The sequence below is a fragment of the Lepisosteus platostomus genome, chromosome 18, assembly GCF_059453375.1.
Source record: "Lepisosteus platostomus isolate fLepPlt1 chromosome 18, fLepPlt1.hap1, whole genome shotgun sequence".
Classification (NCBI taxonomy): Eukaryota; Metazoa; Chordata; class Actinopteri; order Semionotiformes; family Lepisosteidae; genus Lepisosteus; species Lepisosteus platostomus.
The window spans coordinates 17,301,310-17,327,500 of NC_142628.1; the positions used below are offsets into that span (position 1 = coordinate 17,301,310).

General features: G+C 52.4%; 2 protein-coding genes across 4 annotated transcripts; both read right to left on the reverse strand.

Annotated features, from left to right (window-relative positions):
* Positions 1-2,681: 2,681 nt before the first annotated feature.
* lrrc10b (leucine rich repeat containing 10B) lies at positions 2,682-3,969 on the reverse strand. The gene has a single exon (XM_088611010.1). It carries the CDS (start codon positions 3,967-3,969, stop codon positions 2,899-2,901), a length of 1,071 nt encoding a protein of 356 aa, XP_088467136.1. The 3' UTR covers positions 2,682-2,898.
* Positions 3,970-8,939: 4,970 nt separating this feature from the next.
* LOC148645830 (acyl-CoA (8-3)-desaturase-like) lies at positions 8,940-19,897 on the reverse strand. 3 transcript variants are annotated; one of them, XR_015928065.1, is made up of 13 exons: positions 19,511-19,897; positions 15,463-15,573; positions 13,481-13,678; positions 13,134-13,235; positions 12,841-12,969; positions 12,687-12,747; positions 12,288-12,364; positions 12,100-12,197; positions 11,232-11,328; positions 11,039-11,118; positions 10,808-10,933; positions 10,310-10,713; positions 8,940-10,216 (listed from the first exon to the last, which is right to left on the reverse strand). XR_015928065.1 is itself a non-coding variant. In XM_088611066.1 (12 exons), the coding sequence occupies exons 1-12, from the start codon at positions 19,703-19,705 to the stop codon at positions 10,662-10,664; spliced, it is 1,326 nt and encodes a 441-aa protein (XP_088467192.1). In that variant the 5' UTR covers positions 19,706-19,897; the 3' UTR covers positions 8,940-10,661. The 3 variants fall into 3 exon arrangements, 1 of the variants encoding a protein (XP_088467192.1); XR_015928064.1 differs by having other exon boundaries at positions 10,264-10,713; XM_088611066.1 differs by having other exon boundaries at positions 8,940-10,713.
* Positions 19,898-26,191: the final 6,294 nt, after the last annotated feature.

Genomic DNA, 26,191 nt, shown 5'->3' on the forward strand with positions numbered 1-26,191 from the left:
TACACACACTGTACACATAGTACACTACACACAAACCCCCTGTTTCTCCCTGTGTCTGTCTCCTGTGTATAAACTATACTGCACACACACACTGTACACACTATACTACACACACTGTACACATAGTACACTACACACAAACCCCCTGTTTCTCCCTGTGTCTGTCTCCTGTGTATAAACTATACTGCACACACACACTGTACACACTATACTACACACACTGTACACATAGTACACTACACACAAACCCCCTGTTTCTCCCTGTGTCTGTCTCCTGTGTATAAACTATACTGCACAAACACACTGTACACACTATACTACACACACTGTACACATAGTACACTACACACAAACCCCCTGTTTCTGTGTCTGTCTCCTGTGTATAAACTATACTGCACACACACTGTACACACTATACTACACACACTGTACACATAGTACACTACACACAAACCCCCTGTTTCTCCCTGTGTCTGTCTCCTGTGTATAAACTATACTGCACACACACACTGTACACACTATACTACACACACTGTACACATAGTACACTACACACAAACCCCGTTTCTCCCTGTGTCTGTCTCCTGTGTATAAACTATACTGCACAAACACACTGTACACACTATACTACACACACTGTACACATAGTACACTACACACAAACCCCCTGTTTCTGTGTCTGTCTCCCTGTGTATAAACTATACTGCACACACACTGTACACACTATACTACACACACTGTACACATAGTACACTACACACAAACCCCCTGTTTCTCCCTGTGTCTGTCTCCTGTGTATAAACTATACTGCACACACACACTGTACACACTATACTACACACACTGTACACATAGTACACTACACACAAACCCCCTGTTTCTCCCTGTGTCTGTCTCCTGTGTATAAACTATACTGCACACACACACTGTACACATAGTACACTACACACAAACCCCCTGTTTCTGTGTCTGTCTCCTGTGTATAAACTATACTGCACACACACACTGTACACACTATACTACACACACTGTACACATAGTACACTACACACAAACCCCCTGTTTCTCCCTGTGTCTGTCTCCTGTGTATAAACTATACTGCACACACACACTGTACACACTATACTACACACACTGTACACATAGTACACTACACACAAACCCCCTGTTTCTCCCTGTGTCTGTCTCCTGTGTATAAACTATACTGCACACACACACTGTACACACTATACTACACACACTGTACACATAGTACACTACACACAAACCCCCTGTTTCTCCCTGTGTCTGTCTCCTGTGTATAAACTATACTGCACACACACACTGTACACACTATACTACACACACTGTACACATAGTACACTACACACAAACCCCCTGTTTCTCCCTGTGTCTGTCTCCTGTGTATAAACTATACTTCACACACACACTGTACACACTATACTACACACACTGTACACATAGTACACTACACACAAACCCCCTGTTTCTGTGTCTGTCTCCCTGTGTATAAACTATACTGCACACACACACTGTACACACTATACTACACACACTGTACACATACTATACTGCACACACTGCATACACAGTATACTATACGCACACTGTACACACACCGTACTACACACACTGTACACAATATACTACACACAATATATTACACACACACTGTACACACACGCACAGTACATACAATATACTACACACACACTGTATACACACACGATACTGCACACACTGTATACACACACAATGTATACACACGCTGTACACACACACACGCTGTACACACACAGTATATTACACACTATACTGCACACACACACGCTGTACACACACAGTATATTACACACTATACTGCACACACTGTACACCCAATATACTACACGCACACTGTACACACAGTATACTACACACACATATATACTGTACACAATATACTACACACACACACTGTACACACACATACACTGTATACACAGTATACTACAGACACACTGTATACACACCATACTAGACACTATACTGGACACACTCTATACACAATATACTACACACTATACTGCACTGCACTCTATACACACACAGTACAGTACACACACCGTACATACACAATACTGAGCTGCTGTACTACACACTATGTATACACAATGTATATACACTCTATATTCCCACACTGTATAGACACTATACTACACATGCTGTACACACTGTACACACAATACAGTATGCACACTACAGTATATACACATACTGTACTAAACACACTGTATACTTCACACACTAACCCCAACCCCTCTCTTGGGAAGTGAGACACTCTGTGGGTCGCCTAGGTACAGAAGATCCATTTTTAATGAACACAGACAGTTTACTGCTGCTCCCACACTGCAGATTACACTAATTTATTCATTACCAATCCCATATCGGGTGCAGCTTGCACAATGAGAAACACGAATTCATTCAAGGTCCTGTATCAGTTACCTGCCTGAGTCTCGTCTGTTTTCAGCAGCAGCGCTGTGAGGGAGCGGGGGGAGAGGTCAGTTGGTACAGCCCTGTGTACAGTTCCAGTCCAGAACAACAGACTGTTCCACTTCCCAAAATGGGGGGGGGTCTGGAGTTTTAGGACCGTGATATCACAGCCGTCCACGCCGATTAGAAACAAACAAAACGTTTACCAGTCCGAATACAAGTACAGTTTATTGTTAAAACGCATAATAAATATTTCAACACCAAAACACTTCAGTTCTTCACAGCAACTCTGTAGGAAACCGCTCCCGGTCTGTTAATGTCGGGGTTCAGCAGAGTCCCTGGCGGCGCCGCGAGCGCTCCTGCCCGGCGCGCAGTTCGGCTGAGGCCCCGCCCACCAGCCCCGGCGCAAGGGGGAGGGGCCACGGCTCACGCCCCGCCCCCTCTGGGCTCCGGCGTCTCTGGCTCCTCCCCCTCCCCCTCGTACTGGTAGGCCAGCTCCGCCCTCTCGTACTCCAGCTCCCAGCCCTCGTACCCGGGCGCCTCCCCTCCGCACACCAGCTCCTCCCGCTCGTAGTCCAGCCCCTCCTCCTGCCCCGCCCCCCCGCCGGCCGGGAGGCTGCCCGGCCCCGCCCCCTCCCGGCCCTTCTTCAGGATGCCGTGGATGACGGGCGGCGCCCCCTGCTGCCCCTCGCCCTCGGCGGCCTCGGCGGCCAGCCGCAGCGCCCTCTCGCGCCGCTGCTGCCGGGCCTCGCGCACCTCGGCCGCGCCCTCGCCCACCAGCGTGACCTCCTCGGCCACGCGCGGCGGCTGGCGGGCGGGGTTGTGGTCGTAGGAGAGCAGGCGCAGGCGGGGCAGGTGCGCCAGGCTGGGGAAGCGGGCGATGCGGTTGCGGTCCAGGTCCAGGATCTCCAGCCCCTCCATGCGCAGCAGCGCGCGCGGGAAGCGCTCGAAGCGGTTGCCGTAGAGCCAGAGGCCGCGCAGCGCGGCCATGCGGGGCAGCTCGGCGGGCAGCGCGCGCAGCCGGTTGTCGCCCAGCTGCAGCGAGCGCAGGCGGGGCAGGTCCAGCAGGGGCCGCGGGAAGCTCTGCAGGTAGTTGCTCTCCACCCACAGGCAGCGCAGGCTCTGCAGGAGGCGGAAGTCGGCCGGCAGGCTCAGCAGCCGGTTGCTGCCCAGGTAGAGGCGCGTGAGGTTGCCCAGCTGGCACACGGCGGCGGGCACCTCCTCGATCTTGTTGAAGTCCAGCGCCAGGATGCGCAGGCCCTGCAGGGCGGCCAGCCCCTCGGGCAGCGCGCGCAGCCGGTTGGCGCTGGCGTACAGCTTCTCCAGCCGGGCCAGGCCGCACACGCGCCCCGGCAGGCGCCGCAGCCTCCTGTGGCTCAGGTCCAGCGCGCTGTCGGCCTCGGCGCCGGCCAGCAGCTCCTCCAGGCCCGGCGGCAGCTCCTCCTCCTCCTCCTCCTCCTCCTCGCCCCCCGCCGCCCGGCCCGTGGCGTTGCCCATGGGCCCTAGCGCCGCCGCGCCCGCCCGCCCGCCCTGGCGCCCGCCTGGCCTCGGGTCCGCGGGTCTGCGGCCGCGCAGGGGGGGGGCATGGCGCTCAGCGCAGGGAGCCCTCTGGAAGTGTCCCGGCAGCGCCTGTCACGGGTGCATCTCAGACACAGGGACCAGCGCGGCCCCCGTCCCCCTGCCCTAGTGTCCTGTCCCCCTGCTCGTCCCCCCGTCCCCCTGCCCTAGTGTCCTGTCCCCCTGCCCTCCTGCGCTCCTGTCCCCCTGTCCTCCTGCTCTCGTGTCCTGTCCCCCTGTCCTCCTGCTCTCGTGTCCTGTCCTGTCCCCCTGTCCTCCTGCTCTCGTGTCCTGTCCCCCTGCCCTCCTGCTCTCGTGTCCTGTCCTCCTGTGCTCCTGTCCTCCTGTGCTCCTGTCCCCCTGCCCTCCTGCTCTCGTGTCCTGTCCCCCTGTCCCCCTGTCCCGCTCTTCTCCTGCCTGTTGTCCCGCTGTCCCGCTGTCCCGCTGGGCGGGGGGGCTCACAGCCCCTCGCTGCCGGCCTGGCGGCTCCTCGCTTCTCCCGGGCGGCTCTGCTCCGGAGTCTCGGCGCGGCGGGCGGGGGTGGGGTGCGGGCTGACTCCCGGGCGCTTCCCGAGCGCAGAGCGGGCTCTCGCTGACCCGGTCCGGTGGGCGACGCGGTGGGTCCGGTCGTGACTCCTCCCGGTGAGCCCGGCGGCGGCTCCGCGACTTCTAAATACGGTGCTCTCGCGGCTGCCGCGCGGCTGGGCTGTGCGCAGGGGTTGCTAGGACCCGGCTCTTCCTTAGCAACCGGGGAGGAGGAATAGCAGCCCGGGCGGTCACATGGGTGGGCGCGCGCAAGCGCTACCCGGGACACAGAGCCCGCGCGCACCCCGGCCCTGCCGGAACCCCGGAAATACCCCCCCAGACACACACACACACAGACAGGAGCACCGCTGTAGAGACACACAGAGAGACACAGACAGGAGCACCGCTGTAGAGACACACAGAGAGAGAGAGGCAGAGTTCCCACACCTGCCAGAATCACAACGGGTCCCAATCCTACTGGGAGAGGGAGGAGGGAACCTGATCTCCTGTCAGCCTGAGGAACAGGGAGTCTGTCTCCCAATAATGCTCCTTCTGTCTACAGTATATGTAAATATTTTATAATATGTAAGTGTTGTAAATGTCTGTAATATGGCTGTAGATTTTATATTAATGTTATTTTTTTGTTTTGTTTCATGTGAATTTCATTATTTTATTTGCTTTGGCAACACTGATTGTACCCATCGGTCATGCTAATAAAGCACCTTGAACTAAATTGAATTGACACAGACAGGAGCACCGCTGAAGAAACACACAGAGAGAGACACACAGACAGGAGCACCGCTGAAGAGACACACAGAGAGAGACACAGACAGGAGCACCGCTGTAGAGACACACAGAGACACACAGACAGGAGCACCGCTGGAGAGACACACAGAGAGACACAGACAGGAGCACCGCTGAAGAAACACACAGAGAGAGACACACAGACAGGAGCACCGCTGGAGAGACACACAGAGAGAGACACACAGACAGGAGCACCGCTGGAGAGACACACAGAGAGAGACACACAGACAGGAGCACCGCTGGAGAGACACACAAAGAGAGACACACAGACAGGAGCACCGCTGTAGAGACACACAGAGAGAGACACAGACAGGAGCACCGCTGTAGAGACACACAGAGAGAGACACAGACAGGAGCACCGCTGGAGAGACACACAGAGAGAGACACAGACAGGAGCACCGCTGGAGAGACACACAGAGAGACACACACACAGAAGCACCGCTGTAGAGACACACAGAGAGACACAGACAGGAGCACCGCTGTAGAGACACACAGAGAGACACACAGACAGGACCACCGCTGGAGAGACACACAGAGAGAGACACAGACAGGAGCACCGCTGTAGAGACACACAGAGAGACACACACACAGAAGCACCGCTGTAGAGACACACAGAGAGACACAGACAGGAGCACCGCTGTAGAGACACACAGAGAGACACACAGACAGGAGCACCGCTGGAGAGACACACAGAGAGAGACACAGACAGGAGCACCGCTGTAGAGACACACAGAGAGACACACACACAGAAGCACCGCTGTAGAGACACACAGAGAGACACAGACAGGAGCACCGCTGTAGAGACACACAGAGAGACACACAGACAGGAGCACCGCTGGAGAGACACACAGAGAGAGACACAGACAGGAGCACCGCTGTAGACACACAGAGAGAGAGGCAGAGTTCCCACACCTGCCAGAATCACAACGGGTCCCAATCCTACTGGGAGAGGGAGGAGGGAACCTGATCTCCTGTCAGCCTGAGGAACAGGGAGTCTGTCTCCCAATAATGCTCCTTCTGTCTACAGTATATGTAAATATTTTATAATATGTAAGTGTTGTAAATGTCTGTAATATGGCTGTAGATTTTATATTAATGTTATTTTTTGTTTTGTTTCATGTGAATTTCATTATTTTATTTGCTTTGGCAACACTGATTGTACCCATCGGTCATGCTAATAAAGCACCTTGAACTGAATTGAATTGACACAGACAGGAGCACCGCTGAAGAGACACACAGAGAGAGACACACAGACAGGAGCACCGCTGTAGAGACACACAGAGAGACACAGACAGGAGCACCGCTGTAGAGACACACAGAGAGACACACAGACAGGAGCACCGCTGTAGAGACACACAGAGAGACACACAGACAGGAGCACCGCTGTAGAGACACACAGAGAGACATACAGACAGGAGCACCGCTGGAGAGACACAGACAGGAGCACCGCTGTAGAGACACACAGAGAGACACACACACAGAAGCACCGCTGTAGAGACACACAGAGAGACACAGACAGGAGCACCGCTGTAGAGACACACAGAGAGACACACAGACAGGAGCACCGCTGGAGAGACACACAGAGAGACACACAGACAGGAGCACCGCTGGAGAGACACACAGAGAGAGACACAGACAGGAGCACCGCTGTAGAGACACACAGAGAGAGAGGCAGAGTTCCCACACCTGCCAGAATCACAACGGGTCCCAATCCTACTGGGAGAGGGAGGAGGGAACCTGATCTCCTGTCAGCCTGAGGAACAGGGAGTCTGTCTCCCAATAATGCTCCTTCTGTCTACAGTATATGTAAATATTTTATAATATGTAAGTGTTGTAAATGTCTGTAATATGGCTGTAGATTTTATATTAATGTTATTTTTTGTTTTGTTTCATGTGAATTTCATTATTTTATTTGCTTTGGCAACACTGATTGTACCCATCGGTCATGCTAATAAAGCACCTTGAACTGAATTGAATTGACACAGACAGGAGCACCGCTGAAGAGACACACAGAGAGAGACACACAGACAGGAGCACCGCTGTAGAGACACACAGAGAGAGACACACAGACAGGAGCACCGCTGTAGAGACACACAGAGAGAGACACACACACAGGAGCACCGCTGTAGAGACACACAGAGAGAGACACACAGACAGGAGCACCGCTGTAGAGACACACAAAGAGACACATATACAGGAGCACTGTTGTAGTATGTGATCTCCTGTCACAGCCTGAGGAACAGTGAGTCCGTCTCCCAATAATGCTCCAGCCGCCTACAGTACAGTATTATATAGTATGTCAATATTATATAATATGTCTTTGTTGTAAATGTCTGTAGATTTTATTTTACTTCTATTTTTTGTTTTGTTCTATGTTAATTTTATTATTTTTATTTGCTTTGGCAACACTGATTGTACCCATCGGTCATGCTAATAAAGCACCTTGAATTGAATTGAATTGAAAATTGAGACACACAGACAGGAGCACCGCTGAAGAGACACACAGAGAGACACAGACAGGAGCACCGCTGTAGAGACACACAGAGAGACACAGACAGGAGCACCGCTGAAGAGACACACAGAGAGAGACACAGACAGGAGCACCGCTGAAGAGACACACAGAGAGAGACACAGACAGGAGCACCGCTGTAGAGACACACAGAGAGAGACACAGACAGGAGCACCGCTGTAGAGACACACAGACAGGAACACCGCTGTAGAGACACACTGAGAGAGACACACAGACAGGAGCACCGCTGTAGAGACACACAGATAGACACACAGACAGGAGCACCGCTGAAGAGACACACACAGACAGGAGCACCACTGTAGAGACACACACAGAAAGAGACACACAGACAGGAGCACCGCTGTAGAGACACACAGAGAGAGACACACAGACAGGAGCACCGCTGTAGAGACACACACAGAAAGAGACACACAGACAGGAGCACCGCTGTAGAGACACACAGAGAGAGACAAACAGACAGGAACACCACTGTAGAGACACACACAGAAAGTGACACACAGAGAAGAGCATCACTGTAGAGACACACACAGACAGGAGCACCGCTGTAGAGACACACAGAGAGAGACACACAGACAGGAGCACCGCTGTAGAGACACACAGAGAGACACATATACAGGAGCACTGTTGTAGAGACACACAGAGAGACACATATACAGGAGCACCGCTGTAGAGACACACAGAGAGACACATATACAGGAGCACCACTGTAGAGACACACAGAGAGACACATATACAGGAGCACCACTGTAGAGACACACAGAGAGACACAGACAGGAGCACTGCTGTAGAGACACACAGATAGGAGCACCGCTGTAGAGACACACAGATAGGAGCACCGCTGTAGAGACACACAGAGAGAGACAGGAGCACCGCTGGAGAGACAGTGTCCTGGGCGAGCAGGAGAGACTGTTGCTCAACAGGACACACTGTGCTGGCACTGCACACACAGTGCACCACAGCAGGGCCACTCCGCCAGCCTGAGATTCACACAGGATCACGAGCGATCTGTCACAGGGAGGACAGACACCTGAAGGACTCGCTGAGACGGCCATGCAGGTTCAGACATGAGCTTTATTAAGCTTGTTACAGAATCCGTCCAGGGCGTCATCACTGCCCCAGGCAGGGGGGAGTCCACACTCTGGGCGTACCAGAGCACATGTTAGAAACACGATCAAAATAATGAAAACGCAACCAGGCACAGGCATGTTAATCAGAGACTCGTTAGGCTAGGGGGAAGATCCTACAAGGAGAAACACAGTTAACTTCCTGTTGTTCAGTAGTTGGGTCAGGCCCTAATGAAGCTAGAGAAGAGGCGTGATTTAATTACAGCAGTCTCAAATAGCCAGATTCACAGATAGCCCCTCCTGTTACAGTCTAATGTCCTACAGCATGTAGTGTGTTTGGCTAACAGACGTAAGAAACCTTGATCTAGGTGATATATGATAATTGACATACTAACGCATTGGCTTGAGGTTAGAAAATGAACACGGATCAACTGAAAGGACCAGCAGTAATCGCAGGCGTATGGCACTCAGCTGACAGAGTGTGAAACTCTCCTCTGGGCCGGAGGATGCCTGTACCTTCTCCCCCGGCTCCGCGGCGAGCTCGCCTCGCTGTCCTGAGCCTGTCCAGCTGTCTCCGGCCTGTCCTTCCCCTTCCTGGACACAGCGGCGGGGAGAGAGCTGCTCGCTGGCCTCTGCTGTGCTGCTCGTGAGGAAGTTGGCGTCTCCCTGCCAGACCCACGGCCAGACCGCAGCGCTCACCTGCCTGCTGTGGAGCTCCAGCCGTCAGCAGCTTCAGAGGGGAAAATCATCTGGAACCGAGCTTTGGCAACTGCAGACGGATCGGAACCGAGTTTGATCAGAGCCCGTTCTCGGGGTCCCGGATCGGGGACAGAGCCCGTTCTCGGGGTCCAGGATGAGGGACAGAGCCCGTTCTCGGGGTCCCGGATCGGGGACAGAGCCCGTTCTCGGGGTCCCGGATCGGGGACAGAGCCCGTTCTCGGGGTCCCGGATCGGGGACAGAGCCCGTTCTCGGGGTCCCGGATCGGGGACAGAGCCCGTTGTGAGGACGCCAGCGCTGGCGAGAATGGACGTGCGTGCTGTCACGCTGCGTTTGAGCTGCTCTGTCCTGAGAGATGACCTTAGACACGCAGCCGACCTGCTCAGAGCGCCAGGGGAGCCCGGACTCCCCTCTGGGGCCACGCGCCAGGGTGCCGGGGTGGGCCACACAATTCTGAGGTTGAGAGACACACACACACACACACAACCCCCAGCCTCACACAGGAACACTCCTTCATGCAGTGACCCTCATTGACAACAGTGACACCTAGTGGCAGAGAGAGGCCAGTGTCCCCCCGTCATCAACAGTGACACCTAGTGGCAGAGAGAGGCCAGTGTCCCCCGTCATCAACAGTGACACCTAGTGGCAGAAAGAGGCCAGTGTCCCCCGTCATCAACAGTGACACCTAGTGGCAGAGAGAGGCCAGTGTCCCCCGTCATCAACAGTGACACCTAGTGGCAGAGAGAGGCCAGTGTCCCCCGTCATCAACAGTGACACCTAGTGGCAGGGCCCCCTCACGCGTGCCAGAAAGAGGACCTTCACAGTCCAGTCGGCTTCAGAGCACATCTTCCCCAGGGACAAGTCCTCCTCCGACAGGCCTGTGGACGTCGTCCAGCAGAGCAGGGGTCACTGGGCGGAGAGGCGCGGCTCCGTCTTCTGAACGGGGAGGTCGGGGAGGCCAGGGGGGCGAGCGTCAGGCCGGCGCCTGCCCTCACCTGTGCAGGTAGGCATCAAGCCAGAGGCGTCCCGAGTCCTTCAGGGAGCTGCGGGAGAGGGAGAGGGCGGTGAGGGGCCGCGGGCGCGCGGTGGGCAGGGGCGCGCGGCGGGCGGCGGGCGCGCGGCGGCAGGGGGACTCACCGCACGATGTCGGCGAAGGCGGTGAGCAGGGGTTTGCTGGTGTACTCCAGCCCGTGGCGCTGGCACAGCGAGCGCACCAGGGGCGCCACCGCGGCGTAGCTGTGGCGAGGCATCGTGGGAAACAGGCTGCGGGAGAGGAGGGACAGAGGGACAGTGGGCAGTGCTGCACGGTGACCCGCACCACACGCCGGACACGGGGACACAGAGCAGACGGCTCGCACCGAAACTCACTGGTGCTCGATCTGGAAGTTGAGGTGTCCTGTGAACCAATCGTTGAACAAGGACTGGTGCACGTTGCAGGTTGCCTGGACCTATCAGAGAGCAGAGACAGCCTGTTACCAGGCAGAATTCAGAGCAGAGGATGTGTGCCAGCCAATCACACTCAAAATGAGAGGCCCTCTACAGCTCGATAGACCATTGGCACCTGCATGGTGAGCCAGTCCAGGTTCTGGTCCCGATCGATGTGCATGGGGATGTGGTTCATCTGGGTCACCCACACAAACCAGTTACTCTCTAGGAACCTGCAGGACATAAGCAGAACACTGTCTCTAGAAGCAGAACACACACTGTCTACCCCACACTGTCTCTGTACCACTGTATTAGAATGTCACACTGTCTCTGTGTCACACTGTCACACTGTCTCTGCGCCACTGTCACACTGTCTCTGCGCCACTGTGTTAGACTGTCACACTGTCTCTGTGTCACACTGTCACACTGTCACTGCGCCACTGTGTTAGACTGTCACACTGTCTCTGTGTCACAGTCACACTGTCTCTGTGCCACTGTGTTAGACTGTCACACTGTCTCTGCGCCACAGTCACACTGTCTCTGTGCCACTGTGTTAGACTGTCACACTGTCTCTGCGCCACAGTCACACTGTCTCTGTGCCACTGTGTTAGACTGTCACACTGTCTCTGTGTCACACTGTCACTGCGCCACTGTGCCACTGTGTTAGACTGTCACACTGTCTATGTGTCACACTGTCACTGCGCCACTGTGTTAGACTGTCACACTGTCTCTGCGCCACAGTCACACTGTCTCTGCGCCACTGTGTTAGACTGTCACACTGTCTCTGCGCCACAGTCACACTGTCTCTGTGCCACTATGTTAGAATGTCACACTGTCTCTGAGCCACACTGTCACACTGTCTCTGCGCCACTGTGTTAGACTGTCACACTGTCTCTGTGTCACAGTCACACTGTCTCTGCGCCACTGTGTTAGACTGTCACGCTGTCTCTGTGTTAGACTGTCACGCTGTCTCTGTGCTGTGTTACACTCTGTCTATATCTTACCTCACCAGGAAAAACAGACCCAGGAAGGCCGGGAGTCCAAGCAGGGGCAGGTAGCACATTGTGAACCGAACATAGAAAGACAGCATCCACAGCAGGTCCTGAGGGCAGAGACAGAAACTCAGCTTCCATCTAGCACCTCCTACAGGGCGCCGCCACATCTGCAAGACCACAAGCTCCGACTGACCCACCTGCCACTGGTGACGCCTCACAACAAAGTAGAAGATGTACCACTGGAAATACAGAGGGATCAGAGCTGGAGGACCGACTGTGAAGAGAACAACAGCCATGAGCATCGCTGTAGAGACACACAGACAGGAGCACCGCTGTAGAGAGACACAGAGACACACAGACAGGAGCACCGCTGTAGAGACACACAGAGAGAGACGCACACACAGGAGCACCGCTGTAGAGACACACACAGAGAGAGACACAGACAGGTGCACCGCTGTAGAGACACAAAGAGAGAGACGCACACACAGGAGCACCGCTGTAGAGACACACACAGAGAGACACACAGACAGGAGCACCGCTGAAGAGACACACAGAGAGATGATGAAGATACATGAAGAAGATACGCAGGGACTCACGGAAGAAGAAGTATTTGTGCTGGTACTGATAAGGCATGTACTTCCTCTTCTGAGCTCCCAGCTGTGAACGACAGGCACACAGGTTAAAGCACGCGCCGTTCGGGAAGCCCGGAGTGCAACTGTCTGCCCCCCAGTGGCGGCACGAGGTACTGACCTCGACGGAGAGCGTCTTTCCCAGGGCGAACAGCAGGGGGTGCATGCTGATGTCCGGGTCCTTGCGGTAGCAGTTGGGCTTGGCGTGATGCTGGAAGTGCAGATGGTTCCACCAGCTCGCTGGAGCCCCCTACAGGACAGAGAGCGCATGAGCACCACTGCCCCAGGACCCGCTGCGGTACTCTGGACTGGGCCGGTACCGGTACGACCGGGCTACACCAAGTCGAACTGGACTGGACCAGGACAGGATGTACTGGGCTGTACTGAACTGGTCAGAAAGAGTCCCACCCTGACCTTCAGGTGTCCAATGACGAATCTGTGAAACAGGTGGTTCCAGCGGGACGTCCCGCACACGGACAGGTGACCGAAATCATGCTGAAGCCACCCAGCTTGGGCCTGAGAGAGAAAGATCATTGAATACGGCACAAAATAACACTGAACACAGCATCAAACAGCACTCAATTCATTTAATAGTGTTTCTGTTAATGAAAACAGCACATCACGAGGAGAGCCTGCCTTGAAACAGCAGAGAGGAGCAAGGAGAGGAGAGCTGGAGGCTGAAAGGAGAGGAGACACAGGCTCTGCGACTGAGCGACTGACTGGAACAGCTCTGGGCAGACGGAAGGATCAGGGGCTCAAACCTGCACAGTGCTCAGTAGAATCGCAGTAACAGCAAAGGCCCACCAGGAGGCGCCTCCGAGCCAGAGGGTGAGCCAAGCCAGCACGTCCAGCAGCAGGATGTGGGCTAGAGCCGCGAGGAAGAAGAGCCAGCGGGGCTGCAGGAGGCCTGTCTCCTCGACCACAGCGCGCAGGCGGCGGAAATCCTCCGTCAGGGAGAGCTGCACAGGCAACCAGCAGGGGGAGACACTGAGTCCACTGGGAATGTCCCCCCCACACAGAGACAGACAGACAGAGTCCACTGGGAATATCCCCACGCACACAGTGACAGCCCCTCAGGGAGAGAGAGAGAGTAAGACAATTAAATCAATGTATTCAGAGAACAAATGTGCAGTGAAAAGTGGAAACAAAAGGACCAAATTCTTCACCCAAGGCCGTGGGGTGAGACAGGGCTGCAGCCTGAGCCCAACACTGTTCAATATCTATATCAACGAATTAGCAGGAATGTTGGAGCAGTCTGCAGCTCCTGGTCTCACACTACATGACACAGAAATCAAGTTCCTGCTCTATGCAGGTGACCTGGTCCTGCTGTCGCCCGCAGAACAGGGGCTGCAGCAGAACCTGGCACTGCTGGAGCAGTACTGTCAGACCTGGGCACTGCCAGTCAATCTGGACCCAGAACAGGGGCTGTAGCAGAACCTGGCAGTGAAGGCACTGAGGGAGAAGGCACTCAGGGCTTTCTACGCAATAAGAAGGAGGCTCTTCAACATCAACCCACCAACAAGAATCTGGCTCCAAATATTTGAAAGTGTAATCCAACCCATTGCCCTATACGGCAGTGAAGTGTGGGGTCCCCTCACAGACCAGGATTACACCCAATGGGACAAACACCCCACAGAAACTGTTTCTGTAGAAACATCCTCCGTGTGCAGAGAAAAACACCTAACAACGGGTGCAGGGCTGAATTAGGCCAGTACCCACTATTGATAAACATATAGAAAAGAGTATTAAAGTATTGGCTACACCTAAAAAACAGCTACCAAAATTCCTACCACCACAAAGCCCTGCTGAGCCAAGAGCTGAGCCCAAAACAGAGCCCCCTGAGCCAGCTGGTCCTGAGGCTCACTGACCTGAGCCACACCGACACTAACCAGCCTCAGGACAGCACTGCTAGAGCACCACAACCCAGACTCAACCACATCACAGCACAGATCAAACAGCAATATCTCACACACTGGGACACACACACACAAACACAACATAAACTGGAATGCTACAGAACCCTAAACAGGCAATACACACTAGCCAAATATTTGACCAAGATAAGAAACAGCAAAAAGAAACAGACCCTGACAAGTACAGGCTCAGTGACCACAGCCTGGCCAGAGAAACTGGGCGACACAGGCAGACCTGGCTGCCCAGAGAGGACAGGCTGTGCTCCCACTGCCAGCGGGGAGAAATAGAGACAGAGGTGCACTTCCTACTGCACTGTGACAGATACTCTGGGATTAGAGAAACATTCTTCCCTAAACTCAGAAATATAGTCCCAGAGTTCCCATACCTGCCAGAATCACAACAGGTCCCAATCCTACTGGGAGAGGGAGGAGGGAACTCAGTTGAACTGGCAGCCCAGTATGTGATCTCCTGTCACAGCCTGAGGAACAGTGAATCTGTCTCCCAATAATGCTCAATATGTTTACAGTATATGTTAATTATTTTATTATATGTCTTTGTTGTAAATGTCTGTAGATTTTATTTTACTTTTATTTTTGTTTTGTTTCATGTTAATTATATTATTTTTATTTGCTTTGGCAACACTGATTGTACCCATCGGTCATGCTAATAAAGCAGTTTGCACTGAAATTGAGGGGGAGGGGAGAGGAGAGAGGAGAGAGGAGAGAGGAGAGAGGAGAGAGGAGAGAGGAGAGAGGGGAGAGGGGAGAGGGGAGAGGGGAGAGGGGAGAGGGGAGAGGGGAGAGGGGAGAGGGGAGAGGGGGGGACTCACACTCTTGCTGGGCTCCACGCTGGGCTCCCCAGGGGCCAGCTCTCCCACCAGCAGGGCGTTCAGATGGCGCCTCACCAGCCGCTTGTCGATGTGGAAGGCAGTGAAGGCGTCCTGAGACAGAGGATCCCCACAGTGCTCACCAGCCTCGAACTCCAGCAGGCGCACTGGCCACCAGCAGAGCAGTGTTTGTGTACCGGGAGAGTAATACCTGAGGCTCAGGGCTCCCCTTACTCTACCCCTACACTCTGCCCCCTCCCGCCTACCCCGCCCCACCCCACTCTGCCCCCTCCTGCCCCCCCTCACTCCGCCCCTCCTGCACCCCCCTCACTCCCCCTGCCCCCTCCTGCCACCCCACTCTGCCCCTCCTGCACCCCCCTCACTCCCCCTGCCCCCTCCTGCCACCCCACTCTGCCCCTCCTGCACCCCCCTCACTCCCCCTGCCACCCCACTCTGCCCCTCTCACTCTGCCCCTCCTGCCCCTCCCTCACTCCCCATGCCCCCGCTCACTCTGCCCCCTCCTCCCTCCCCCTGCCCCCCCCCCGCCTTCTCCCTCCCCCTGCCCCCCCTCTGCTCTGGAGCTGAACTCTGCTCTCAGTCCACTGTGCTGGAGTTCTGACCCATCGGCTGATGTGTGACAGACAGTATTAGGAGTGTGAAAGAGCGCTCCAGTGTCAGAGTATCACAGTGTGAAAGTGTGCTCCAGTGTCAGAGTATTACAGTGTGCAAGAGCACTCCAGTGTGTCAGAGTGTTACATTGTGAAAGAGCGCTCCAGTGTCACAGTATTACAGTGTGCAAGAGCACTCCAGTGTGTCAGAGTGTTACAGTGTGAAAGAGCGCTCCAGTGTCAGAGTATTACAGTGTGCAAGAGCACTCCAGTGTGTCAGAGTGTTACAGTGTGAAAGAGCGCTCCAGTGTCAGAGTATTACAGTGTACAAGAGCACTCCAGTGTGTCAGAGTGTTACAGTGTGAAAGAGCGCTCCAGTGTCAGAGTATTACAGTGTGCAAGAGCACTCCAGTGTGTCAGAGTGTTACAGTGTGAAAGAGCGCTCCAGTGTCAGAGTATTACAGTGTGCAAGAGCACTCCAGTGTGTCAGAGTGTTACAGTGTGAAAGAGCGCTCCAGTGTCAGAGTATTACAGTGTGCAAGAGCACTCCAGTGTGTCAGAGTGTTACAGTGTGAAAGAGCGCTCCAGTGTCAGAGTATTACAGTGTGCAAGAGCACTCCAGTGTGTCAGAGTGTTACAGTGTGAAAGAGCACTCCAGTGTGTCAGAGTATCACAGTGTGAAAGAGCGCTCCACTGTGTCAGAGTATCACAGTGTGAAAGAGCGCTCCACTGTGTCAGAGTATCACAGTGTGCAAGAGTATTACAGTGTGAAAGAGCGCTCCAGTGTCAGAGTATCACAGTGTGAAAGTGTGCTCCAGTGTCAGAGTATTACAGTGTGCAAGAGCACTCCAGTGTGTCAGAGTGTTACATTGTGAAAGAGCGCTCCAGTGTCACAGTATTACAGTGTGCAAGAGCACTCCAGTGTGTCAGAGTGTTACAGTGTGCAAGAGCGCTCCAGTGTCAGAGTATCACAGTGTGAAAGTGTGCTCCAGTGTCAGAGTATTACAGTGTGCAAGAGCACTCCAGTGTGTCAGAGTGTTACATTGTGAAAGAGCGCTCCAGTGTCACAGTATTACAGTGTGCAAGAGCACTCCAGTGTGTCAGAGTGTTACAGTGTGAAAGAGCGCTCCAGTGTCAGAGTATTACAGTGTGCAAGAGCACTCCAGTGTGTCAGAGTGTTACAGTGTGAAAGAGCGCTCCAGTGTCAGAGTATTACAGTGTACAAGAGCACTCCAGTGTGTCAGAGTGTTACAGTGTGAAAGAGCGCTCCAGTGTCAGAGTATTACAGTGTGCAAGAGCACTCCAGTGTGTCAGAGTGTTACAGTGTGAAAGAGCGCTCCAGTGTCAGAGTATTACAGTGTGCAAGAGCACTCCAGTGTGTCAGAGTGTTACAGTGTGAAAGAGCGCTCCAGTGTCAGAGTATTACAGTGTGCAAGAGCACTCCAGTGTGTCAGAGTGTTACAGTGTGAAAGAGCACTCCAGTGTGTCAGAGTATCACAGTGTGAAAGAGCGCTCCACTGTGTCAGAGTATCACAGTGTGAAAGAGCGCTCCACTGTGTCAGAGTATCACAGTGTGCAAGAGTATTAGTGTGAAAGAGCGCTCCACTGTGTCAGAGTATCACAGTGTGAAAGAGTGCTCCAGTGTGTCAGAGTATTACAGTGTGCAAGAGTATTACAGTGTGAAAGAGCGCTCCACTGTGTCAGAGTGTTACAGTGTGTCAGAGTGTTACAGTGTGTTAGAGCGCTCCAGTGTGTCAGAGTGTTACAGTGTGTTAGAGCGCTCCAGTGTGTCAGAGTGTTACAGTGTGTTAGAGCGCTCCACTGTGTCAGAGTGTTACAGTGTGTTAGAGCGCTTCACTGTGTCAGAGTGTTACAGTGTGTTAGAGCGCTCCACTGTGTCAGAGTGTTACAGTGTGTTAGAGCGCTCCACTGTGTCAGAGTGTTACAGTGTGTTAGAGCGCTCCACTGTGTCAGAGTGTTTCAGTGTGTTAGAGCGCTCCACTGTGTCAGAGTGTTACAGTGTGTAAGAGCACTCCAGTGTGTCAGAGTGTTACAGTGTGAAAGAGCGCTCCAGTGTGAAAGAGCACTCCAGTGTGTCAGAGTGTTACAGTGTGAAAGAGCGCTCCAGTGTCAGAGTATTACAGTGTGAAAGAACTCTCCAGTGTGTCAGAGTGTTACAGTGCGTGAGAGTGCTCCAGTGTGAGAGTCTTACAGTGTGAGAGAGTATTACAGTGCATGAGAGCGTTCCAGTGTGAAAGAGTATTACAGTGTTAAAGAGCACTCTAGTGTGTCAGTGTATTACAGTTGAAAGAGTATTACAGTGTGTGAGAGCGCTCCATTGTGAAAGAACATTACAGTGTGTCAGAGTATTAAAGTGCATGAGGACGCTCCGGTGTGAAAGAGTTCTCCAGCGTGTCAGACTATTACAGTGTGAAAGAGTGCTCTAGTGTGTAGAGTATTACAGTGTGAAAATATTGAAGTGCATAAGTGCGCTCCAGTGTGAAAGAGTACTACAGTGTGTGAGAGCGCTCCAGTGTGTGAGAGTATTACAGTGTGCAAGAGTATTACAGTGTGCAAGAGCACTCCAGTGTGTCAGAGTATCACAGTGTGAAAGAGTGCTCCAGTGTGTGAGAGTATTACAGTGTGCAAGAGCACTCCAGTGTGTCAGAGTATCACAGTGTGAAAGAGCGCTCCACTGTGTCAGAGTATCACAGTGTGAAAGAGCGCTCCACTGTGTCAGAGTATCAGTGTGCAAGAGTATTACAGTGTGAAAGAGCGCTCCACTGTGTCAGAGTATCACAGTGTGAAAGAGTGCTCCAGTGTGTCAGAGTATCACAGTGTGCAAGAGTATTACAGTGTGTCAGAGTGTTACAGTGTGTTAGAGCGCTCCAGTGTGTCAGAGTGTTACAGTGTGTTAGAGCGCTCCACTGTGTCAGAGTGTTATACTGTGGTAGACCGCTCCAGTGTGTCAGAGTGTTACAGTGTGTTAGAGCGCTCCAGTGTGTCAGAGTGTTACAGTGTGTTAGAGCGCTCCACTGTGTCAGAGTGTTACAGTGTGTTAGAGCGCTCCACTGTGTCAGAGTGTTACAGTGTGTAAGAGCGCTCCACTGTGTCAGAGTGTTACAGTGTGTTAGAGCGCTCCACTGTGTCAGAGTGTTACAGTGTGTTAGAGCGCTCCACTGTGTCAGAGTGTTACAGTGTGTTAGAGCGCTCCACTGTGTCAGAGTGTTACAGTGTGTTAGAGCGCTCCACTGTGTCAGAGTGTTACAGTGTGCAAGAGCACTCCAGTGTGTCAGAGTGTTACAGTGTGTAAGAGCGCTCCAGTGTGTCAGAGTGTTACAGTGGTTCAGAGTGTGTAACACAGCGCTGGGAATGACAGAGGCAGGCAGGACACCCGCACTCCATCAGCCCGATTCCAGGGAGGAAAGAGTGACGTCACTCACCGTGGCGTCCTGGCCAGCGTAGTGCGCCAGAAGTCTCGGTCCACCGGGGTGACGCAGCCTGAAGTTGGTGACGTCATACACCTTCCTGTCAATCACCAGCCAGCGCTCCTCGCTCCCGCGACCCCCAGCGCGCTCCTGCACCTCGAGCCAAGTCAGCTGCCGCAGCACGGGGTTGCTCTCTGCGCCTGCGCCCATCCTGCCGGCCGAAAGCACCGAACCGGGACCAGAAGCGCCCGCGGACCCAACACCGGGAGCACGCAGTTCAGGCCGAGCCGAGATCACGCCACTAACACGTCCTCAGCCACGCGCAGAACATCCTCCTGGACCCTTTTATCCGCGAGATGCTGCTGCTGCCCCGCCTCCCCCAGGCGCTCGCTTCAGCACGGGACACTCCCACCCCCACTCGCGCAGCCCGCAGCCGATTGGGCCGCCTCGCGCAGGTGATCCGGCTGCGCCGCTGATTGGGGGAACCGGGACCGCTGAGCTCCGGCCGCCTGACGCCACCAGCAGAGCCGCCCCACCCGGGCTCACAGAGCGCCCTGGTGCTGTCAGAGCACCCGTCTGTGTCTCTGTGTGTGTGAGTGTCTGTGAGTCTGTCTCTTTGTGTGTGTCTGTGTGTGAGTCTGTGAGTCTGTGTGTGAGAGAGAGAGAGTCTGTGTGAATTGAGTCTGTGTGAATCTGTGTGTGTCTGTGAGTCTGTGTCTCTGTGTATAAGTGTGTCTGTGAGTCTATGTGTGGGTGTGTGTGTCTGTGTGAATCTCAATAATAGTAATACAGTGATCTCCTGTCCCAGCCTGAGGAACAGACAGTGAGCCTGTCTCTCAATAATAATAATACAGTGTGTGATCTCCTGTCCCAGCCTGAGGAACAGACAGTGAGCCTGTCTCTCAATAATAATAATACAGTGTGTGATCTCCTGTCCCAGCCTGAGGAACAGACAGTGAGCCTGTCTCTCAATAATAATAATACAGTGTGTGATCTCCTGTCACAGCCTGAGGAACAGACAGTGAGCCTGTCTCTCAATAATAATAATACAGTGTGTGATCTCCTGTCCCAGCCTGAGGAACAGACAGTGAGCCTGTCTCTCAATAATAATAATACAGTGTGTGATCTCCTGTCACAGCCTGAGGAACAGTGAGCCTGTCTCTCAATAATAATAATACAGTGTGTGATCTCCTGTCCCAGCCTGAGGAACAGACAGTGAGCCTGTCTCTCAATAATAATAATACAGTGTGTGATCTCCTGTCCCAGCCTGAGGAACAGACAGTGAGCCTGTCTCTCAATAATAATAATACAGTGTGTGATCTCCTGTCACAGCCTGAGGAACAGACAGTGAGCCTGTCTCTCAATAATAATAATACAGTGTGTGATCTCCTGTACCAGCCTGAGGAACAGACAGTGAGCCTGTCTCTCAATAATAATAATACAGTGTGTGATCTCCTGTCCCAGCCTGAGGAACAGTGAGCCTGTCTCTCAATAATAATAATACAGTGTGTGATCTCCTGTACCAGCCTGAGGAACAGACAGTGAGCCTGTCTCTCAATAATAATAATACAGTGTGTGATCTCCTGTCCCAGCCTGAGGAACAGACAGTGAGCCTGTCTCTCAATAATAATAATACAGTGTGTGATCTCCTGTCACAGCCTGAGGAACAGACAGTGAGCCTGTCTCTCAATAATAATAATACAGTGTGTGATCTCCTGTCCCAGCCTGAGGAACAGACAGTGAGCCTCTTCTCAATAATAATAATACAGTGTGTGATCTCCTGTCCCAGCCTGAGGAACAGACAGTGAGCCTCTTCTCAATAATAATAATACAGTGTGTGATCTCCTGTCCCAGCCTGAGGAACAGACAGTGAGCCTCTTCTCAATAATAATAATACAGTGTGTGATCTCCTGTCCCAGCCTGAGGAACAGTGAGCCTGTCTCTCAATAATAATAATACAGTGTGTGACCTCCTGTCACAGCCTGAGGAACAGACAGTGAGCCTGTCTCTCAATAATAATAATACAGTGTGTGATCTCCTGTCCCAGCCTGAGGAACAGTGAGTCTGTCTCTCAATAATAATACAGTGTGTGATCTCCTGTCAAAGTCTGAGGAACAGACAGTGAGCCTTTCTCTCAATAATAATAATAATACAGTGTGTGATCTCCTGTCCCAGCCTGAGGAACAGACAGTGAGCCTGTCTCTCAATAATAATAATAATACAGTGTGTGATCTCCTGTCCCAGCCTGAGGAACAGTGAGTCTGTCTCTCAATAATAATACAGTGTGTGATCTCCTGTCAAAGTCTGAGGTACAGATATTCTATTGACTGTATCTGATTTGGCAACACTGACGCCTATGAAGCTTTTTGGATTGAGTTGAACTGCAAGGGAAGAGAGGGGGAGATGTTGGAGAGAGGAGGAAGGGGAGTGTGGAATTTGACCTTTAGTGCAGTTAGCTGGGGGTGGCAGGAATTTGCATTTTCTCTTTTCTGTTTGTGCCTTTCTGCCTCTGTATTCAGGGCAGGACTTGCAGTCAGCTGCCAGACTGGGGATTATGAAGGAGGCCTCAGGGGGCTGATGCCAGAAAGGAGAGGGAAAGGTGGGAAGAGGAGAGAGGCACTGCTTGTTCCTCAGGGCTCAGGCAGGAGGGCAGGCGTAGGGTGTGCAGGAGGACAGGTGTGCAGGAGGACAGGTGTAGGGTGTGCAGGAGGACAGCTGTGCAGGAGGACAGGTGTAGGGTGTGCAGGAGGACAGGAGGACAGGTGTAGGGTGTGCAGGAGGACAGGTGTGCAGGAGGACAGGTGTAGGGTGTGCAGGAGGACAGGTGTGCAGGAGGACAGGTGTAGGGTGTGCAGGAGGACAGGAGGACAGGTGTAGGGTGTGCAGGAGGACAGGTGTGCAGGAGGACAGGTGTAGGGTGTGCAGGAGGACAGGTGTAGGGTGTGCAGGAGGACAGGTGTGCAGGAAGACAGGAGGGCAGGCGTAGGGTGTGCAGGAAGACAGGAGGGCAGGCGTGCAGGAGGACAGGTGTAAGGTGACAGGAGGACAGTTGTACAGGAGGACAGGTGTAGGGTGTGCAGGAGGACAGGTGTAAAGTGCTATATAAGTGTAAGCAATTATTATTATTATAGATGTACAGGAGGACAGGTGTAGGGTGTGCAGGCGTACAGGTGACAGGAGGACAGGTGTAGGGAGACAGGAGGACAGGTGTACAGGTGACAGTTGTAGGGTGTGCAGGAGGACAGGTGTACAGGTGTACAGGAGGACAGGTGTACAGGAGGACAGGTGTAGGGAGACAGGAGGACAGGTGACAGGAGGACAGGTGTAGGGAGACAGGAGGACAGGTGTACAGGTGACAGTTGTAGGGTGTGCAGGAGGGCAGGTGTAGGGTGACAGGAGGACAGTTGTACAGGAGGACAGGTGTGCAGGAGGACAGGTGTAGGGAGACAGGAGGACAGGTGTGCAGGAGGACAGGTGTAGGGTGACAGGAGGACAGGGGTAGGGTGTGCGGGTGAAAGTTGGGAGTAGGTGAATGGGTGTGCGATGGGGCAGATGTGTAGGTGATAATGTCGGGGTACAAATGTGTTGTGTGCTGTCTCCGCCCAGCAAGGGAAATGAGTGTGCAGGTGTGGCGATTTCTTTCTCTGTAGCTCTTGCCGTGTTAATGCATGAGATGTGTTTATAGGCTGTGCTGTAATCAGGAGATTCATGCATGTTTCTGACAGGCAGTGACTGATCAGGTGATAGATTGGCCTGCACAGATCTCAGCCTCCCCCAGCTGCACTGATAGTGTAATCTATACATCCTGCAGCCTCCTGCTGTCTCTCTCTTCTGCACTGATAGTGTAATCTATACATCCTGCAGCCTCCTGCTGTCTCTCTTCTGCACTGATAGTGTGATCTATACATCCTGCAGCCTCCTGCTGTCTCTCTCTTCTGTGTAATAGTGTGATCTTCCAGTGATCTCCCCACACACGCTATACAGTACCTCCTGTAACCTCCTGCACTGTTTCACTCTCCTGCACTGTCTCACACCCTCTCCCTCTTGTCTCTCTCTCCCTCTCTCCTGCCCTGACTTGTCCGCTGCTCTGTCTTGATGAAAATCTCGTCGGGAAGCACTTTGCAATTCAAATGGCAGGCTGTGCTGGCTGCTGTCCAGCTCTCTTGGGGTGATCTGTGTATTCAAGAGCAGGTCAGGGCAGCCTCTGCACTGCTGAACCACTTCCAATGTCAGACCACACAGTGCCCGTGGAAAAGTATGACAGTTCTGTGGACCTGTTGCAGATCTTATCACCATCTCACTGGGCTTTACTGTATTGTCCTGTGCTTTTACCCTGATCTCACTGGGCTTTACTGCGCTGGACTGTGTTTCTACCCTGATCTCACTGGGCTTTACTGCACTGTACTGTGTTTTTACCCTGATCTCACTGGGGTTTACTGCACTGTACTGTTTTTACCCTGATCTCACTGGGCTTTACTGCACTATACTGTTTTTACCCTGATCTCACTGGGGTTAACTGTGCTGTACTGTGTTTCTACCCAGATCTCACTCTGATTTACTGCACTGTACTGTTTTTACCCTGATCTCACTGGGCTTTACTGCTCTGTACTGTGCTTTTACCCTGATCTCACTGGGCTTTACTGCACAGTACTGTGTTTCTACCCTGATCTCACTGGGCTTTCCTGCACTGTACTGTGTTTCTACCCTGATCTCACTGGGCTTTCCTGCACTGTACTGTGTTTTTACCCTGATCTCACTGGGGTTTACTGCGCTGTACTGTGTTTTTACCCTGATCTCACTGGGGTTTACAGCACTGTACTGTGCTTTTACCCAGATCTCACTCTGATTTACTACTGTACACTGTACTGTGTTTTTACCCTGCTCTCAAGGGGCTTTACTGCACTGTACTGTGCTTTTACCCAGATCTCACTCTGATTTACTACTGTACACTGTTCTGTGTTTTTACCCTGCTCTCACGGGGTTTTCATGCATTGTACTGTGCTTTTACCGAGATCTCACTCTTATTTACAACTGTACACTGTACTTTGTTTTTACCCTGCTCTCACAGGGCTTTACTGCACTGTACTGTGTTTTTACCCTGATCTCACTGGGCTTTGCTGCACTGTACCGTGTTTCTACCCTGATCTCACTCTGATTTACTGCACTGTACCGTTTTACCCTGATCTCACTGGGCTTTACTGCTCTGTACTGTGCTTTTACCCTGATCTCACTGGGCTTTACTGCACTGTACTGTGTTTTTACCCTGATCTCACTGGGGTTTACTGCACTATACTGTGTTTCTACCCTGATCTCACTGGGGTTTACTGCACTGTACTGTGTTTTTACCCTGATCTCACAGGGCTTTACTGCATTGTACTTCCTTCATCTTAACTGTGACAAGACTGAAGTCATGCTTATTGGTACCCCCATCAACTTCGTAAAGCCAGTCCTGTAACCCTGTCTGTAGATGGCTCTGTACTTGAGCGTCAATCAAAATTGAAAAACCTTGGGGTTATATTCGATTCTGGCTTAACATTAGACCCACATGTACAGCATACTGTCAAAACATCTTTTTTTCACCTTAGAAATATCGCAAGACTACGCCCTATGCTATCATTAACTGTGGCTGAAAAGCTGATCAACATATTTGTATTCTCTCGAATTGACTACTGCAATGCTCTGCTCCCTGGGGTATCTAAATCTACTCTGAACAAGCTGCAGTATGTCCAAAATTCAGCAGCCAGAATCCTGACCAGGTCTAGTGCAAGTGTTCACATTACTCCTATCCTGGAGTCCTTGCACTGGCTTCCGGTCAAATTCCGCGTAGACTTTAAAATCCTCATGCTCACCTACAAGGCTTTACATGGCTTGGCACTTCAATACCTGTCTGAACTTTTATCGCCCTACTCCCCACCTCGCAACCTCCGCTCTTCAAATTCTGCCCTCCTTACTGTCCCCCAAGCCCGTCTACATTGTATGGGCGACAGGGCCTTCTCCTGCTATGCCCCCAAGCTCTGGAACTCTTTGCTCAAGGATATTAGTCACCTTCTCTAAACTCCTTCAAATCCAGACTCAAAACCTTCTTCTTCAGAAAAGCCTTTACTTAACTGGTTCCATTCTTCACCCCTCTGCTCTTCTTAATACCATCTTCCACGGTCTCCTCTATTGTTATTGTTGTATTGCTGTAATTATAATTGTGTCCTGTCTTGTGAAATTTTCTTATTTATTGTTGTAGTCTTCTTATTTATTGTTATTGTCATCCTGTAAAGCGCTTTGAGAAGCCACCTTTAAAGGCGCTATATAAAATAGAGTTTATTATTATTATTATTATTATAATTATTATTATTATTATTATTATTATTATTGTTATTGTTATTATTATTATTACTGTTTTTACCATGATCTCACTGGGCTTTACTGCACTGTACTGTGTTTCTACCCTGCTCTCATGGGGCTTTACTGCACTGTACTGTGTTTTTACCCTGATCTCACTGGGCTTTACTGCACTGTACTGTGTTTCTACCCTGCTCTCACGGGGCTTTACTGCACTGTACTGTGCTTTTACCCAGATCTCACTCTGATTTACTACTGTACACTGTTCTGTGTTTTTACCCTGCTCTCACGGGGCTTTACTGCACTGTACTGTGCTTTTACCAAGATCTCACTCTTATTTACAACTGTACACTGTACTTTGTT